Raw genomic sequence first — 15920 nt, forward strand, 5'->3', positions numbered from 1 at the left:
AGCCTCTGGCCATTGAAGCCATTTGGAGAGTAAACCAGCAGATGAGCACTCTCTTCCTGTTGTGCTCTCTCTCTCTCTCTCTCTCTCTCTCTCTGCATATCTCAAATAAAAATTTTTTTAAATAAGCAAAAATAATTTTTTAAATACCTTGATAAAGCTACTTCTCCAAGAAAATCTCATACATGTTGGAAAATGCAAAACCATCTAAGTGAGTTGTTGCTCCCCTGGGAAGTGCCCTGTGAGGTTAGAACTAGGAAGACTGAAGCCTCAGTTTGGTTTTTGTGTGACAAATCCTTCTTTGTCACAAAAGTAATAGTATATGTGCACCAGGGCTCTTTCTGCCGACCCCGCAGTTCAGGCTCCCCCGTCTGTGACCTGCAGTTCCCCTTCCAGCCTTCTGGGCAAGAAGCACTGCCGCGGGTGCTGTGCCGGGGACAGGTGTTACAGCTTGACTTGCCTGACTTGTGTTTCAAGGAAGCTGGTTTTGACTTGACTAGAGGGAGGACTGTTGAATACACAGAGTGCCCAGGGAGCAGAGGGACTGCCATGGGAGACCTGACTGCCTGTCACCAGACTTGGAGATCGTGTACACTGAAATGTTGCAGAAGCCATCTTTTTTAGACTACTTACTCCAAATTCTGTTTGGCCCTATACGTCTGTGATCCTGAGTTATGTGTAGCTTCTTGGACGTAACTGCTTGTATTTATTCATTATGAAGCCCGGTATGGCCACCTTTGAAATACCTGGGAACTCTGCTTACGCATTGCCATCCTGTGCCGCCCTCGTCACTTCCCACCTAGTGCACTGACGTGGCCTTTGAGTGACTCCCTGAGTCCATTTGCCACCACTGTGTTGCTGAGACTAGTCGTTCTGAACTGCCAACCCAATTATGGCACATAGTAGTTTTCTGTTGCTGCAAATTACCACAAACTTCGCAGCTCAAACCATGGTCTTGATTGGAGCTGTCATTCTCATCAGGACTTGGAGGTCTCCTGTAGGCTCACTGGTTGTTGAGATTTCTGTGCGACTCCAGGAATGAGGTCCCTGTTCTCCTTCTAGCTGCTGCTCTTAGCTGCTCGTGGCCACCCATGGGCCATGGGGCCTGAAGGGCAGCTTTCAACAGGGCCTTCTTCTTCCAGGCCAGTCAGGGTGTATAGGATTGCGATTGTTTAAAAATTAATTTTGACATAAGTAGGGACTTCACCCTGGGAGAATTCAGACAGCCAGCAGATAGCATTTGGTGAGACCTGCTAACTATGGGACATGGAAGAAGGCAACCTTGGTCAGTCTCAGGTCAGGCTGGTGGTTCAGAAGAGGCTGATGGACAGAGCTTTTGGGCTGAGGGGTCCGGGCTGCATTTAATGAAGGCTGCTGTTGGAGCTCTTCTCATGGAGGAGCCTGGGGCTATTTGGCTGCACCTGCCCAGGAGCAGGATGGGTCAAGGCCCATTGGGCTGAGGGCAGTCCTCTGCCTTGGGCTCCCAGAGGCATCCCTGGGCCTGCAGAGCTGTCCCTCCAAGCCTCTATTGGGTGGGTCATGCCTGGCTGGCAGCATTGATTTTATGTTTATTTGTGAAAGGACAGAATATGAGCTTACCAAATAAAATATAATTTCAAGTGTTATTAATGAAAGAATGTATTACATTCACTTTTAATGAGATCCTGGTGTTGCAAAATGGTTCCGTGTAATGAATCTCAGGAAATCAATGAAAAGTTTAATTACAGTTGTGGCAGTGTTGTATGAGAATATTGCTTTGGTCAATTTTAGTTGTACAATTTATCAACCCCTCTCTGCCTTTCTCTTTTAAATTAATTGCTTTGATAAAGTAAGTATAAATACATTCTTTGTTAGCTTTTGATCTCTTTTAGCAATGTATGACAAAAATCAGATTTCTTCCTCAATAATAATAATAGTTGCTATCATTTTTATCTGCATTGCCATCTATAATTTTTACATGTTTGAAGTTGGGCAGTGTTTCCATTTTGCAAATTTAGTCATTGTTAAGTCTTTCTAGAACATGGGCCTTTTCCCTTTGTCAGTTGTTTTGCAAATCACTTTCTGTCTCTTCTCAATCCCTCAGTAGACCCTATCATTCAGAAAAATGTATGTGCCAGGCTCTGGTGGGAATAAAAACAGTAGCAAAATACCTCCTTCTGTGATTCACACTTTTGCTTTTGTGCCGCCATGTAGCCCTTTTAGTTTTGCACAAAACAGATTTTGTTTTTAGCACATTTCTTACTTTGACAGCTCAGTGATTATGATGCTGCCTTGTTCGTTATGATGGTGATTGACTTTTTAAAAAAATTTCTGTGTAGAACACAATACAAAATGTTGGCCTGGATATTTAGAGATATCTAAAGTGGCTCTTGATTTTTGGTGCCACCAGATTCACAGATTCTATACTGAGGAAGTTATAGTGGCTTTTTTTTTTTTTTTTTTTTTGACAGGCAGAGTTAGAAAGAGACAGAGAAAGGTCTTCCTTCCATTGGTTCACCCCCCAAAATGGCTGCCATGGACGGCGCGCTGTACCAATCCAAAGCCAGGAGCCAGGTGCTTTTCCTGGTCTCCCATGCAGGTGCAGGGCCCAAGCACCTGGGCCATCCTCCACCATACTCCCGGGCCACAGCAGAGAGCTGGACTGGAAGAGGAGCAACCGGGACAGAATCCGGCGCCCCAACCGGGACTAGAACCTCGTCCGCAGGTGGAGGATTAGCCTAGTGATCTGCGGCGCCGGCCATATAGTGGCTTTTCTTTTAACCCCCTGCAGGGGTTTATAAGTCGTCTACTTTTGACACTGGGTTCAAGACCTTAAAATATGTCGAGGATCATTCTGACTGATTTTCTCTGTGGATAGAAGCAGTTTACTGTCTCGTCCCTCAAACTCTCCCATCAATAGCACTTACCTTTCTTCCCACAGGATAGAAAGCCTCCAATACAACAGAGAGGTAGGCTGGGTGCTAGGGCTCTTTCCTCCAGCCCTGGCTTGTCTGCAGTAAGGGAGGACTCGCCTAACTACCTGGAGAACCACTTAGGACCCTGGTTCCTGGACACCAGCCTGTTCTCGAGCTTCTCACAGTTTCTGCTGTGACAGCTGTGAAGAAAGGAAAACCGTCCTCACAGAAAGGTGCTGTTGGAGCCGGCGCCGCGGCTCACTAGGCTAATCCTCCGCCTAGCGGCGCCGGCACACCGGGTTCTAGTCCCGGTCGGGGCGCCGGATTCTGTCCCGGTTGCCCCTCTTCCAGGCCAGCTCTCTGCTGTGGCCAGGGAGTGCAGTGGAGGATGGCCCAGGTGCTTGGGCCCTGCACCCCATGGGAGACCAGGAAAAGCACCTGGCTCCTGGCTCCTGCCATCGGATCAGCGCGGTGCGCCGGCCGCAGCGCGCCGGCCACGGCGGCCATTGGAGGGTGAAACAACGGCAAAAGGAAGACCTTTCTCTCTGTCTCTCTCTCTCACTGTCCACTCTGCCTGTCAAAAATAAAAAAAAAAAAAAAAAAAAAAGAAAGGTGCTGTTGGAGTATCCTGCAGGGAGCTTTGTTGTTCGCTTTTCCTAAAAATGGTGCCTCTCGTGGTGGTCATTGAGGGTGTGTAGGTGAAGCTAGCCGGACTGTCACTCGAGAGGTTTTCCCCTCTTGGCAGCTGGGTAGGGTGTACCTGCGGCTGCAGTTTCTGAAAGCCTGGAGTCGCCATGGCGTTTTCTTTGGGGCATGAGTCACTACAGAATTGGAGCGCTAACAGTTTCTGCCAGGATGTTGTCTCTCTTCAGTTGCCATCCCCAGCTGCCTTTGGTCAGTCGCCGCTCCTCGGTACCTTGCCCACGCTGCTTGTGCTGTGACTTGTAGAGCCACATCTGGACCAGGGCAGGCCATCTGTCAAGCAGAGGGGACATGAGATGAGGCAGTGCCTGGCTTCTGGCCTCGGAGCATTCCCTGTCTCTTCCTCCCTGCTTGTCTCCTGGACATGTGGGCCACCATGACTTCTGATCAGCCTCCTGTTTGCCGTCTGCTGCTGATCTTCTGTAATTTCTGTCCCAACGTGCATCTTCATTTCTGAACCTGGCTCTTCTGTCTGCTTAGATTTGTGCACATCCCCGCTTCTCTGGAGGTAAGTCTTCCCCTGGGAGGTTTGAATGTACACCACATTGGGGAAGCCCTGAGTTCAAGGCAGGACCTCTTGCCCAAGGTACATGCTTTCTAGAGACTTGTGTTCTGGATAGCAATCTCAGTACATAGACTTAAGTCATTTTTGCAAACGGCCATTGAACCTAACCAGAGAAATACATGCGATGTCAAGGAACCTGAGTCTGATGTAGATAAGTAGGGGAGGGGCCAGTACATATGGTGGGACCAAAATGTCACCAGTAAGACTAGATTGAGAGATAGGACAACTGGCTATCTAGCATGCGCTTGTTGATGTCAGTAGTGGGCCTTCCTGTCCTGCGTCGTATGGCCACTTCATGTTCCTGGACATGTGCGCTGCCTCATTCTCGCCTTCCTCTGAGTATAAAAGAATGGCATTTTTCACACACTTTCCGTTGCACTTGCTGCCCATTGATACTGTCATCCACGCGCCCAGGGTCAGCCGTGGTTTCCTTGGCAGGTGACTCGAGAACTTTGTGTCTCACTCCCATCTCCTGTCTTGGCCTCCAGAGCTCCACTCTCCAGTCTCATCCACTTCCTGGATATTTCTGCCTAGATGCCCTGCAGTTCTGGAGAAACAGCACATTGTCCTAGGACTGGCTGGCTTCACCACCTCTTCCCCTCATTTCCTGATTTCTGTAACTGTGACTTGGATTTCTTCTCCATGTCACGCAAGCTCAACACCTAACCTCTTATTCTTTTCTGGTTTTATTTTGTCTTCCAGCCTCTCAGTTATCAGGTCCTAGCAATTTACTTAGCCAAAAATAACCCCTCGTAAATCTTCAGTTCCCATATTGACCACACTTGTTCACAGTAGGTTAATAGAATAGCCCCTTAAATTGTTTCTCTGCAAAGTGTAGCCCTTGTAAGTGGTTGCACAAGTTGCTACAGGTTAAACTTCTACTTTGGGATTGCTTCCGTAAGTGGGACTGACAGTGATTTCCTGCTGCCTACCACCAAAATATGACAGCTCTTCAAAAAGTTCATGGAAAATGTGTATTGTGAAATAACTACCCATGGATTTAACAAAAGTTTTTGCACCAGAAATGACCGTGCCCTTTAATTCCATTTCCCACAAACTTCTTGATGTCTCTTTAACTCCCTTGGCTTGATGTTCTGCAGTTCAGCAGCCACCATCCTTCTTCCTCCCGTGAGTACTGTTCTCTGCCTGGCACAGAGGTGGTGATAAAAATACGGCCTCGATCCTCCCAGACAGACAGGGCTCCTGCCTTCTCGATTTTTATTCCCGTGAGGAGCCAGGGTGTGGTAAGGCCTGGGAAGGAAAGAAAAGAACGATAATACACCATTGAGTAACTAGGTGTGACAGGAAGGGTCTCCCTAAAAAGTAACATCTTAAGGGCAGCTGTTTGGCCTAGTGGTTAAGATGCTGGTGAAGACACTCAGATTTGGGGCCAGCTACTCCAGTTTCCATCCAGCTGCCTGCTGATGCGCTCATGCTGGGAAAGCAGTAGAAGATGGCCCAAGTGCCTAGGCCCCTGCCAACCACGCAGGAGACCCGGATGAAACTCCTGGCCTCAGCGTGGCCCACCTTTACCCCTTGCAGCCATCCGGGGAGTGCATTAGCAGGTTGAAAATCTCTCTGTCTCTGTCTTTCTCTCTCTGTGACTCTTTCAAATGGGTAAATGCATAAATCTTAACAAAAAAAAAAAAGGCGGGGGGCGGGGGGTGGGGGGGCGGTGCTGTGGCGTAGCAGGTTAAGCATCGCCTGCAGTGCTGGCATCGCATATGGGCGCCAGTTCGAGTCGCAGCTGCTCCACTTCTGATCCAGCTCTCTGCCATGGCCTGGGAAAGCAGTAGAAGATGGCTCAAGTCCTTGGGGCCCCTATGCCCATGTAGGAAACCCAGAGGAAGCTCCTGGCTCCTGGCTTCAGATCAGCACAGCTCTGGCCATTGCAGCTAATTGGGGAGTGAACTAGCAATTGAAAGACCTCTGTCTCTCTCTGTCCCTCTTTCTCTCTCTGTGTAACACTGACTTTCAAATAAATAAATAAATCTTAAAAAAAAAAAAAAAAAGATACATTCTATATAGGAGTACCTTGAGTTTGATGCCTGGTTCTCAATTCCAGCTTCTTGCCAGAGCAGGCCCTGGGAGGCAGTGGGGATACTCATACAGTTGAGTCTTTGCTTCCTGCAGCGGAGACCTGGATTGAGTTCTCTTTGCCGTGGCTCAGACCTGGCCATTGTGGGCATGGAGCGGGGTGGAGGGGGGACATCCAGCAAATGGGAAGCTCTCTGGTCTATCCATCTGTCTCTGCCTCTCAAATACATTTAAAAATTTTAAAAAAGAGAAGAATGAATATCTTAGAGAGAATCTGAAAGAAGAGAAAGAGCCAGCCGTGGAGAGAGGCCTAGGAAATAAAAGTTCAAGGCCCCTGAGGCAAGAAGGAGCTTGGCAAACTTGAACAACAGAAGATGACTGTGGAGAGCAGAGAGTGAGCCTAAGAGAGGTTGAGACATGCTTTTGGGCAGGGGAAAGAGTTTACATTTTATTCCAGGTGTAACATCAGCCATGAAGTGATGCGATCTGTTTACTTTTTAAAAACATCACTCTGAAGAAAACTAAGGTGGAAGCAAGGAAACCAGTTAGGGAGGAGGCTCCTGCAGTAGCAGCTTGTGCTGAATCAGGGTTTCTCAGCCTCAGCACCATTGACGTCACAGGCCAGAAGATTCTTTCTTGGGTATGCAGTCCAGTGCACCATAGGTGAAGTGTTAAGCATCCTCAGGGCCTGGTGCTATGGTGTAGAAGGTTAAGCCTCTGCCTGCAACACCAGCATCCTGTATGGGCTGCTCCATTTCCGATCCAGCCCCCTGCTAGTGTACCTGGGAAGGCAGCAGAAGATGGCCCAATTGTTTGGGCCCCTGAACCCACATGGGTGACCCAGATGAAGCTCCCAGCTCCTGGCTTCGGCCTGGCCCAGTCGCAGTTGTTGTGACCATTTGGGGAGTGAACAGTGGATGGAAGAAATGTTTCTCTCCTCTCTCCCCAACTTTACCTTTCAAATAAATAAAATAAATCTTTAAAAAAACAAATGCAAAAACATCCCCAGCTTCTTCCCTCTAGAAGACAAGTGGCACCCTCCCCTCCCAAGTGTGGTATCTGAAAATGTCTCTAGACATTGCCTATGTCCCCGGGGACAAAGCCATTCTGGTTGAGAACCACTGCACCAGATGGTGGCTGTCATGATGGGTTGAAATGTGTGGCACAGGTAGAACTGACAGTGCTTTTCCCATTGAGTGGGAAAGGAGAGGATACAGGATGCCTCTTAGGTTTTTGGTTGGTGAATCTAAGTAGATGATGTCACCCACTTGAGATGCTTGACGTTGGTCCTTCTCCCCTTTGGGCCTGTTCTTGGAATCCTGCAGCTACCTGGCAGGTTACTTGCCCCACCATCCTCTTCCTTTTCCTGAAGCTGCAGTTTCAATGCCATCTTCTTGACACTGTCCCAGATCAGCTCAACCAGTGGTGACCCTTTTTCCAGGGAGTTTCTGCAGCGCCCACAGTGCCATATCAGTTCTGTCCTTGGACAATTGCTGGTTCTGCTAGAGTCTGTTGACCCCAGGAGAAGAGCACTAGGGCTACCAAAAAGGAGCAGCTATAGTGAATGTTAGAGTTGCCTGGCTTAGCTCCTGCGCCTTGCCTCCTTTTTTTTTTTTTTTTTTTTTTTTTTTTTTTTTTTTTTTGGTTAAGATTTATTTATTTAATTGAAAGAGTTACAGAGAGGTAGAGAAAGAGAGAGAGAGAGAGGTCTTCCATCCGCTGGTTCACTCCCTAAATGGGCACAACAACCAGAGCTGTGCCAATCCGAAGCCAGGATCCAGGAGCTTCTTCCAGGTCTCCCACATAGGTGCAGAGGCCCAAGGACTTGGACTATCTTCTACTACTTTCCCAGGCCATAGCAGAGAGCTGGATTGGAAGTGGAGCAGCCGGGACTCAAACCGGTGTCCATATGAGATGGCAGCACTGCAGGCGGGAACTTTACCCGGTAGGCCCCAGCACCAGCCCCAGAACCTTGTCTCTTTCTTTGGTCCTTGTTGATGGCCATAGGATTACCATCACTTACTCGTACACCATCTATTACAGGCAAGCCTCTCACTAGGCTTTGGAGTTTGAATTGGGGTCCTTGTTATTTGCTACCTAATGTTCAATAATCTGTCATCTCCTGTCTACTCAACAGCAAAAGCAAAACCTCCTACATCTTTATCCCTTATGTTGCCTACTACCTAGCACAGTACTGATCATGAATTTGCTATTCAGTAAATGTTTGTTGAATGAATAAGTAAATGGTAGAATATGGAAGGCCTGTCTTCTTTTATTTTTTTTTTACTTGCAAGTATATAGACTTAAAATTAACATTTTTCTGTAATTAACACATACACTTTTTTAGAATCATAAAAAGGAAAATTTGTTTTAAATGAAAGAAGATTTAGCCTACAGCTTATGCTGTGAATGTAACCAGTTGGTTTATGTGGGAGATGGTTTGTTCCTCACCTTTCTGGCTTGTACAGTGGGAATCTTGCTGGTAACCATGTGTCTGCCCTGTTTCTGTGTCGCAGCTCTAGTTGTAAGCACCACTTCAGCTGGCTTTGCGTTGGCTCCGGGACCTTTCGACTGGCCCTGCTTCCTGCTCACTTCTCTCGGAACAGGCCTTGCATCCTGCGCTGCCAACTCCATCAACCAGGTCAGTGTCTCACCTCTCTGTTGCATCACAGCATCGTCGCTTTTCTCCAGGTGCTCGTAATAGACTTTAAAAACTTTCCCCAGTCACATCATGGGGAACCACTGGGAACTCGTAGCACTGAATATCCTGTGGAGCGCTGTCACTTACATCTCTGATTTGTCATTTCTTTGGAGGTGAGTGGTTTTCAGAGATGATCAGGGTAAGAGTACAGTAGACTTCAGAAAGCTTGTGGAAAATAGACATAAAGAATAAGTTTATTTTGGTACAAAAGAATTTTGAAATTCATGAATAGTTTTATTTCATAATACCTATTTTTTTCCTAAACTTTTTGAAGACCTTTCATATACATGAATTTCATAATTTTTTTGCACTGTAATAAACCTGTCTTTTAATTCCATTTTCCACAAACCTTTTGACATACTCTCGTAGGCTTCCAGTGACTAGGATACCTTGTGTTTTAAAAAAATGTATCAGAGCTGTCGTGGCCTTCTGTTCTTAGTAGTGTCTGGGTTTGTCTGTATCAAGTATACTCCTCTGATCTTGTCATAGCATGTGCTGGTCTTTCTTTCTTTAATTTCTTTGCATTTTTAGCCACCACTATACGAAGCAGAATTTATCTTAAACAAGCATATGCATCTTCAAAAAAAATCAATAATTCAGTACATAGCTAACTTGGTATACAGAATCATATTAAAAACCAATTAGCATGATATTTTCATGTGTGTTTTTTTCCTTCATTATTTTAAACATCAAAATCATTCCCCAAAATAGTTTTTCTTCCCAGCCTAGTCACTGTGTTCTGCCGTAGCCTTGTGGCTTTCTCATAAGATACGATGGTGAGAAGGTCTTGGCGAAAACTTCAGGGAAATCATTTACACCCCCAGAACACCCAAGAGGAATTGGCACAGTTTTTAAACAGGAACTTGAGTTACCAGCAGGAAAACAGCTTGGCTGAGTCCGTTTGTAAGTTGCTAGCCTGCAAAATGTGGGAATTTAATTCGATAATGATTAAAGAGCATTGTGTTTCTATAATGTATTATCAGCTCTTTGGGGACCGATCAATCTATTTCACATAAGTTTTTGTTGTTATTTTTTAATGGCAAAACAGTCTTAGAGTGAGGTTAAAGTAGTCCTAGTGCTTTAGCAGAAGTACTGTTCCCTTCTGTGAATCACGGTCCAGTCTTTTCTGAGTTGTTCCTTTTGCCACCCTCCCCGTATATCTTGGCAAAGAGAGCAGTCGTGGTTTCATCACGCACATAATTTTCATGAATATTTGAATAAAATGCAATATAAGCAAAATGGATTTATCTGCTGGTATTGAGTCTATGTTTCAATTTTTTTCTAGCACATTTATTTAGTTCTAGATCTATGTCAAGAAGTTAAACCAGGGACATTCTATATTTTGCTTGCTTTTAAAACAAGAATAAAAGCACATGGATTCAGTGGAAGAGAAAAAAAAAAAAACTAAAAAGCATTAAATAGTGAGAAATCCCTAGTATTAGGAAAGATAAAAGTTGTGAATTGAAGCTACTCCCCCTCTCACCCTCTGTGCCCCCCCACCCCCAAAAAAAGAAGAGGTAGTTCAAGAATTTGGTATGAAAATAATTTTGTCATTAATAGCAAGAAAGTATCTGGATAGAAAAAAATAGAATGATTTAAATTTAGTCAGAAATGAACAGAAAATGAACGTAGGACAAGGTTTTAGACATTTTAAAAGGACTGCATGTTTAGATGGCTACTTGATTTTGTAATCTGTAGAACTGTATTTGCTGTAGGGGTGGGGTGGCTCCTGTAAGTTTTAGAACTACTGAGGAAAGCCGCAGCATACGCGATGGGATCCTTTCTGGTACCAGGAGTGGCAGTGTCTGTGTCTTCTGTTACTGTTTCCCTCTCAGATTGGTTTTCCAGCACTGTGCTGCCTCGCACGTATACCTGCCCCTGCCGGCTTCCCCTGGGAGGCCACGTCGTGTTCCCCTCCAGGCCTCTTCAGTGATGTTGGTTCTTAATCCGTGCTTGTTGTGCCAGTGAATTTCTCTTGTCTTCTTCCATCCATCACATTATGTCTCTCACTTGGTCGGGCTCTGACTTCAATTGGAAGCACAACAGTACCTAAAAAATCTTAATGACTCCCAGCATAGCAAAATTCTAGTGCTATTACAGTATCCACCTGCTTCCCAGATTACAATATTTCTTCAACAATAGGTTGGAAATATTGTTCCAGTGTTATTAGGCAGTCTCCTAAATTTTAACATTTATTTATTTGAAAAGAAGAATAAGAGAGAGAATACATAGAGAGAGCTTCCATCCACTGGTTCACCCCCCAGAACGCTGCAACAGCCAAGGGTGGGCCAGGCCAAAGCAAGGAGCCAGGAACTCCATCTGAGTGTCCCACATTAGGTGGCAGGAACATAAGTACTTGGGCCATCATCTGCTACTTTCCAGGTGCATTAGCAGGAAGCTGGATTGGAATTGTGGAGTAGCTGGGATTAGAACCAAGCACTCCAGTATGGGATGTGGGTGTCCCAAAAGGCAGCTTAGCCAGCTGTGCCCTAACGCCTACTTTGGTGTTGGAAACTTAAACGAAAAGAGCTTGAAGCCATTTCTATTAGCGCTTTTAAATACAATAAGGAGGGCCCTGCGCTGTGGCGTGGCTGGTAAAACCGCCATCTGTGGAGCCAGCATCCCATAGGGGCGCTGATTTGAGTCCCAGTTTTGATCCAGCCCCTGCTAATATGCCCAGGGAAGCAGCAGAAGATGGCCCAAGTCCCTGGGCTCCTGCATCCACGTGGGAGACCAGGAAGAAGCTCCTGGCTCTTGGCTTCAGATCAGCCCAGCCCCAACTGTTGCAGCTGTTTGGGGAGCAAACCAGTGGATAGAAGATCTCTTTCTGAGCCGGCGCCGTGGCTCAATAGGCTAATCCTCCACCTTGCGGCGCCGGCAAACCGGGTTCTAGTCCCGGTTGGGGCGCCGGATTCTGTCCCGGTTGCCCCTCTTCCAGGCCAGCTCTCTGCTATGGCCAGGGAGTGCAGTGGAGGATGGCCCAGGTGCTTGGGCCCTGCACCCCATGGGAGACCAGGAAAAGCACCTGGCTCCTGGCTCCTGCCAGGATCAGCGCGGTGCGCCGGCTGCAGCGGCGGCCATTGGAGGGTGAACCAGCGGCAAAGGAAGACCTTTCTCTCTCTGACTCTCTCTCTCACTGTCCACTCTGCCTGTCAAAAAAAAAAAAAAAAAAAAAAAAAAAAAAAAAAAAAAAAAAAAAAAAAAAGATCTCTTTCTTTGTCTCTCTCTCTCTCTCCCTGTAACTCTGCCTTCAAATAAATAAATAAATCTTTAAATAAATAGAATAAGCAGAACCAAGAATGCTGGGCAACAAGGATTTACTTTGAGTTTTTTAACAGCAGACAGGTGAAGAAGTAGTCCTTAGCAAAGAATGAGAGCAGACTGCTTTTTCCTGTTGTAGACAATTGGTGTTCAGAACGCACACATGCAGCCGGTCTATACAAACATACTTCAGCTTCTAATGGGGTTCTGTAGGAAGAAAAATTTCCTTTTGTGTTCATAAAAGGCTTCAAATAAGGTTTTATATATGAAGTTTTTTAAAAATACTTTTCTTTGAGCTGTTACTCATTTAGTTCTGAGCTTCTTCTTTGTACCCTTTTTCTGTGATCTTTCTGTGAAAGTAGAAAAAAAATAAAGCTTTGGAAAGCAATTTCCACATTTGTTTTAAGAAGAGAAAATGAGATTCAGCTTCTGATTTATGGAGCAGTGACTAGTGAGTGCATAAAGAGATGTATAAGAAACCACTAGCGTTAAAATGTTAAAAGAAATTACATACATGTTTTTTAATATATATACATGCTTCATTCGAAACCACAGTGTAGCTTTCAAGCGAGTATTACATCAAAGGATGAAAGCTATCCATAAAATGTTTTTAATTTAACGACTGAAAGATAAAATGTTATGGATGGTTTTCACTGACCAAATCTTAGGAAACAAGCGACAAACTAAATAGTTGAATAAATTCCAGTGGAATTAATTCAGAATTAGAAAAAGATGAGTATTGTCAGGAACTTATCACAACTATTTTGTGTATTTAACATGATGTTAGAATAACAGGCTGTAATTGGGATTATTTTACTTATGCTACATATACAGTAGTTCTCCAGCCCCAGTCTGAGGTATGCCTGTATAGCAAAAACATAATATGTATATGGTTACATACTAACCATGGTTTCAGGCCGCCACTGGAGGTCTTGGAACATACTCCCCTCCTGTGTGGGATGTGGTGTCCAAGTTGGGTCTTAACTGCCATGCCAAACACCTGCCCTGAATTATTCTTTTAAAAAGCAACAGTGAAAAAAAGTTATTATAGAAATATTTTCATTGCACACCAGTGAGAAAAATGTAGATAAGCAAAAATAGCACTAACATTTTAAAAAGTTTTTTATTTGAAACTGACAAATAAAAAGGGCACTTTTATGGGGCACCGTGTGATGTTTTGATACACAGGTGCACTCTGTGGTGTTCCTGAGAGGCGACCACCTGTCTCCTCAAGCATTTAATGTTTCTTTATTGTGAAAATATTCAAAACCCTCTCTTCTAATTTTTCTCATTACTGTCGTTAGAGAAAAACATGGTGCATTACGGAACGCCGGAGCGCCTCTCTTCTGACTGTACCAAACCCTTCCCCAGCCTCCCTGCCTCCTGTTCTCCCCAGCCTGCAGTAACCGCTGTTCCACTTGAACTCCTTATCTTTAGATTCCACAGGTTTTTTTAGGATAAGTGTTTTACTTCAGTTTAGTTCTGAATTTACAGAGCAAAAATTAGGAAGTAGTACAAGGAGTATTGCCTTACTCCCTTTTTTTTTTCCCCATTTAAACTCCAGGTCATGTGTTGCCTGTCTTTCTTTGCCTGACTGACACAGCATGATGACCTGTGGTTCCATCTGTGGTGTTGGGAATGACAAGATCCCATCCTTCGTTATGGCTGGAGAACATTCCCTTGTGTACGTGCACCCCATTTTCTCCGGCCATGTATGTGTGGGCGCACACTAGGGATGTTCCCATTCCTTGGCTCTCGTGAATGATGTGCAGAAAACTTGGGGGTGTAGATCTGTCTTCAGACTTGATGCCCTGTCCCTTGCCTGTATACCCAGTGTGTTGATTGCTGGGTCGTAGGGTAGCTCCATTTTCAGCTTTTGGAGGCATCTCCGTCCTGTTTCTCACAAGCAGTGAACTAATTTACATTCCCTGCACCGGCACTTGTTATCATTTGCCTTGATTATCTTGCCAGTCTAGCTGGTGTGAGGTAACAAATCATTGTGCTTTTGATCTGTATTTTCCTGATGAGGCGTGATTCTGAACATTTTTTCTTTTTATGTACCTGTTGACCATTTGTATGTCTTCCTTTGAGAAATGTTTATCTAAATCCACTACCTATTTTTAAAATTGGATCATTTGATGTTTATACTATTGACTTGAATTCCTGATATGTTCTGATCTTCTCCTATTCTGTAGGTTGTCTCTCCATTCTTTTGATTGCTTCCTCTGCTGTGCACTAGCTGTTTATTGAAGGAATTCCATTTGTCCATTTCTGGTTTTGTTTCCTGTCCTTTTGAGGTCTTAAAAACTGCTTGCACATTCTATTTCTTCTATGTTTTCTTCTAGTAGTTTAATAGCTTCATGTCTTACATTGAGGTCTTTCATCCTTTCTAGGTTGAATTTTGTTCATGGTGGGAGATAGGGGTCTAGCTTCACTCTTTTGCATTTAAACATCCAATTTTCCCAGCACCGTTTATTGAAAAGACTGTCCTTTTTTCCAGTGTGTGCTCTTCAACGTGTTTGTCAAAGATCACTTAGCTGTCATTGTGTGAGTTTCCTTTTAGGGTCTCTGTTCTGTTCACTGGTCTGTGTATGTGTTTTTATGCTGACACCATACTGTTATAACAACTTTGTAATATATTTTAAAGTTAGATAGTGTGATGCCTCCTGTTCCCTTTGCTATCCTGAAGATTGCTTTTGCTATTCCAGACAATAGTATTTCCATTTTTATTTTCCCTTATATGTCTGATTTTTGTACATATTACAGCTATCGCAGAGGAAAAAAAAAATCTCTGCTTTCATGGTGCTTAGATACGGCCACCCAAATACAAGGGTACTCCAGAAAGTTCATGGAAAAATAGAATTGAAACATGCTTGTTTTTGATGTAAAGATAAAATTGAAAGCATAGTATTGTCATAACATGTATTTCTCTACAAACTTCCTCATATGCATGCAGTTCAAACTTTTTTTATACCCAAAATACACTTCTCTTTTGGTTTCATTTTTCCATGAACTTTTTTGAAGTACCTTCATAGATCCATGTGTTAATATTTTGGTTAGATTATTAAAGACTTTCCACACATACATTTTTACATGTAAGTGTATGTGTGTGTGTGTGTCAGAGAAATTATTTATATCATGTTTATGGTATGTATATATGTTTCCATAAGATGTCATTAATATCCTTCCAGGGTACTTCTAAAAAGTCATGGAAAGTGAGTGTTGGGAAATAGTCTTTGTTCCAAAATAAACAACTTTTCATTCCGTTTCCCCACAAGCTTTCTGAGGTACACTCACATTTGGCACATTGTGATTTTAAGAATTATATGTGGCTATACCTTGATTTACTTCATTGGTTCCTCTTTATTTGACATTTTAGTAATTTCTAGCTTTTTTTTTTTTTGCCCATGTAAACAGTGCTGAGCTGAAATTCTTATAGCTAAGTCATACCAGACATCGTTATTTCTTTTGATAGATTGTGTTATATGCAAAACTATGTTACTTTCTTTTTTTAAGGTTTATTTGTTTATTTGAAAGGTAGAGTTCCAAAGAGAGATCTTATCCAGTGGTTCACTCCCCAAATGGCCACAATGGCTGGGCCTGTGCCAGGTGAAACTAGGGGCCTAGAACTCCACCCAGGGTCTCCCATGTGGGTGGCAGGGGCCCAAGTACTTGAGCCACCTTCTACTGCTTCCCCAGGTGCATTAGCTGTGAGCTGGATAGAAGTCAGAGAACTAGAACTCCAACTGGTACTTATCTGGGA

General features: G+C 44.2%; 1 protein-coding gene across 1 annotated transcript in view; it reads left to right on the forward strand.

Moving 5' to 3' along the window:
* Positions 1-15920, forward strand: part of COX10 (cytochrome c oxidase assembly factor heme A:farnesyltransferase COX10) — a 146690-nt gene that overhangs the window by 31847 nt on the left and 98923 nt on the right. Inside the window, exon 4 of the mRNA XM_002718961.5 lies at positions 8712-8836. Within this exon, the coding sequence (XP_002719007.2) occupies positions 8712-8836 (125 nt within the window). The remainder of the gene's footprint in view (positions 1-8711; positions 8837-15920) is intronic.

This window comes from Oryctolagus cuniculus, chromosome 17 (assembly GCF_964237555.1).
Source record: "Oryctolagus cuniculus chromosome 17, mOryCun1.1, whole genome shotgun sequence".
NCBI classification, from domain to species: domain Eukaryota; kingdom Metazoa; phylum Chordata; class Mammalia; order Lagomorpha; family Leporidae; genus Oryctolagus; species Oryctolagus cuniculus.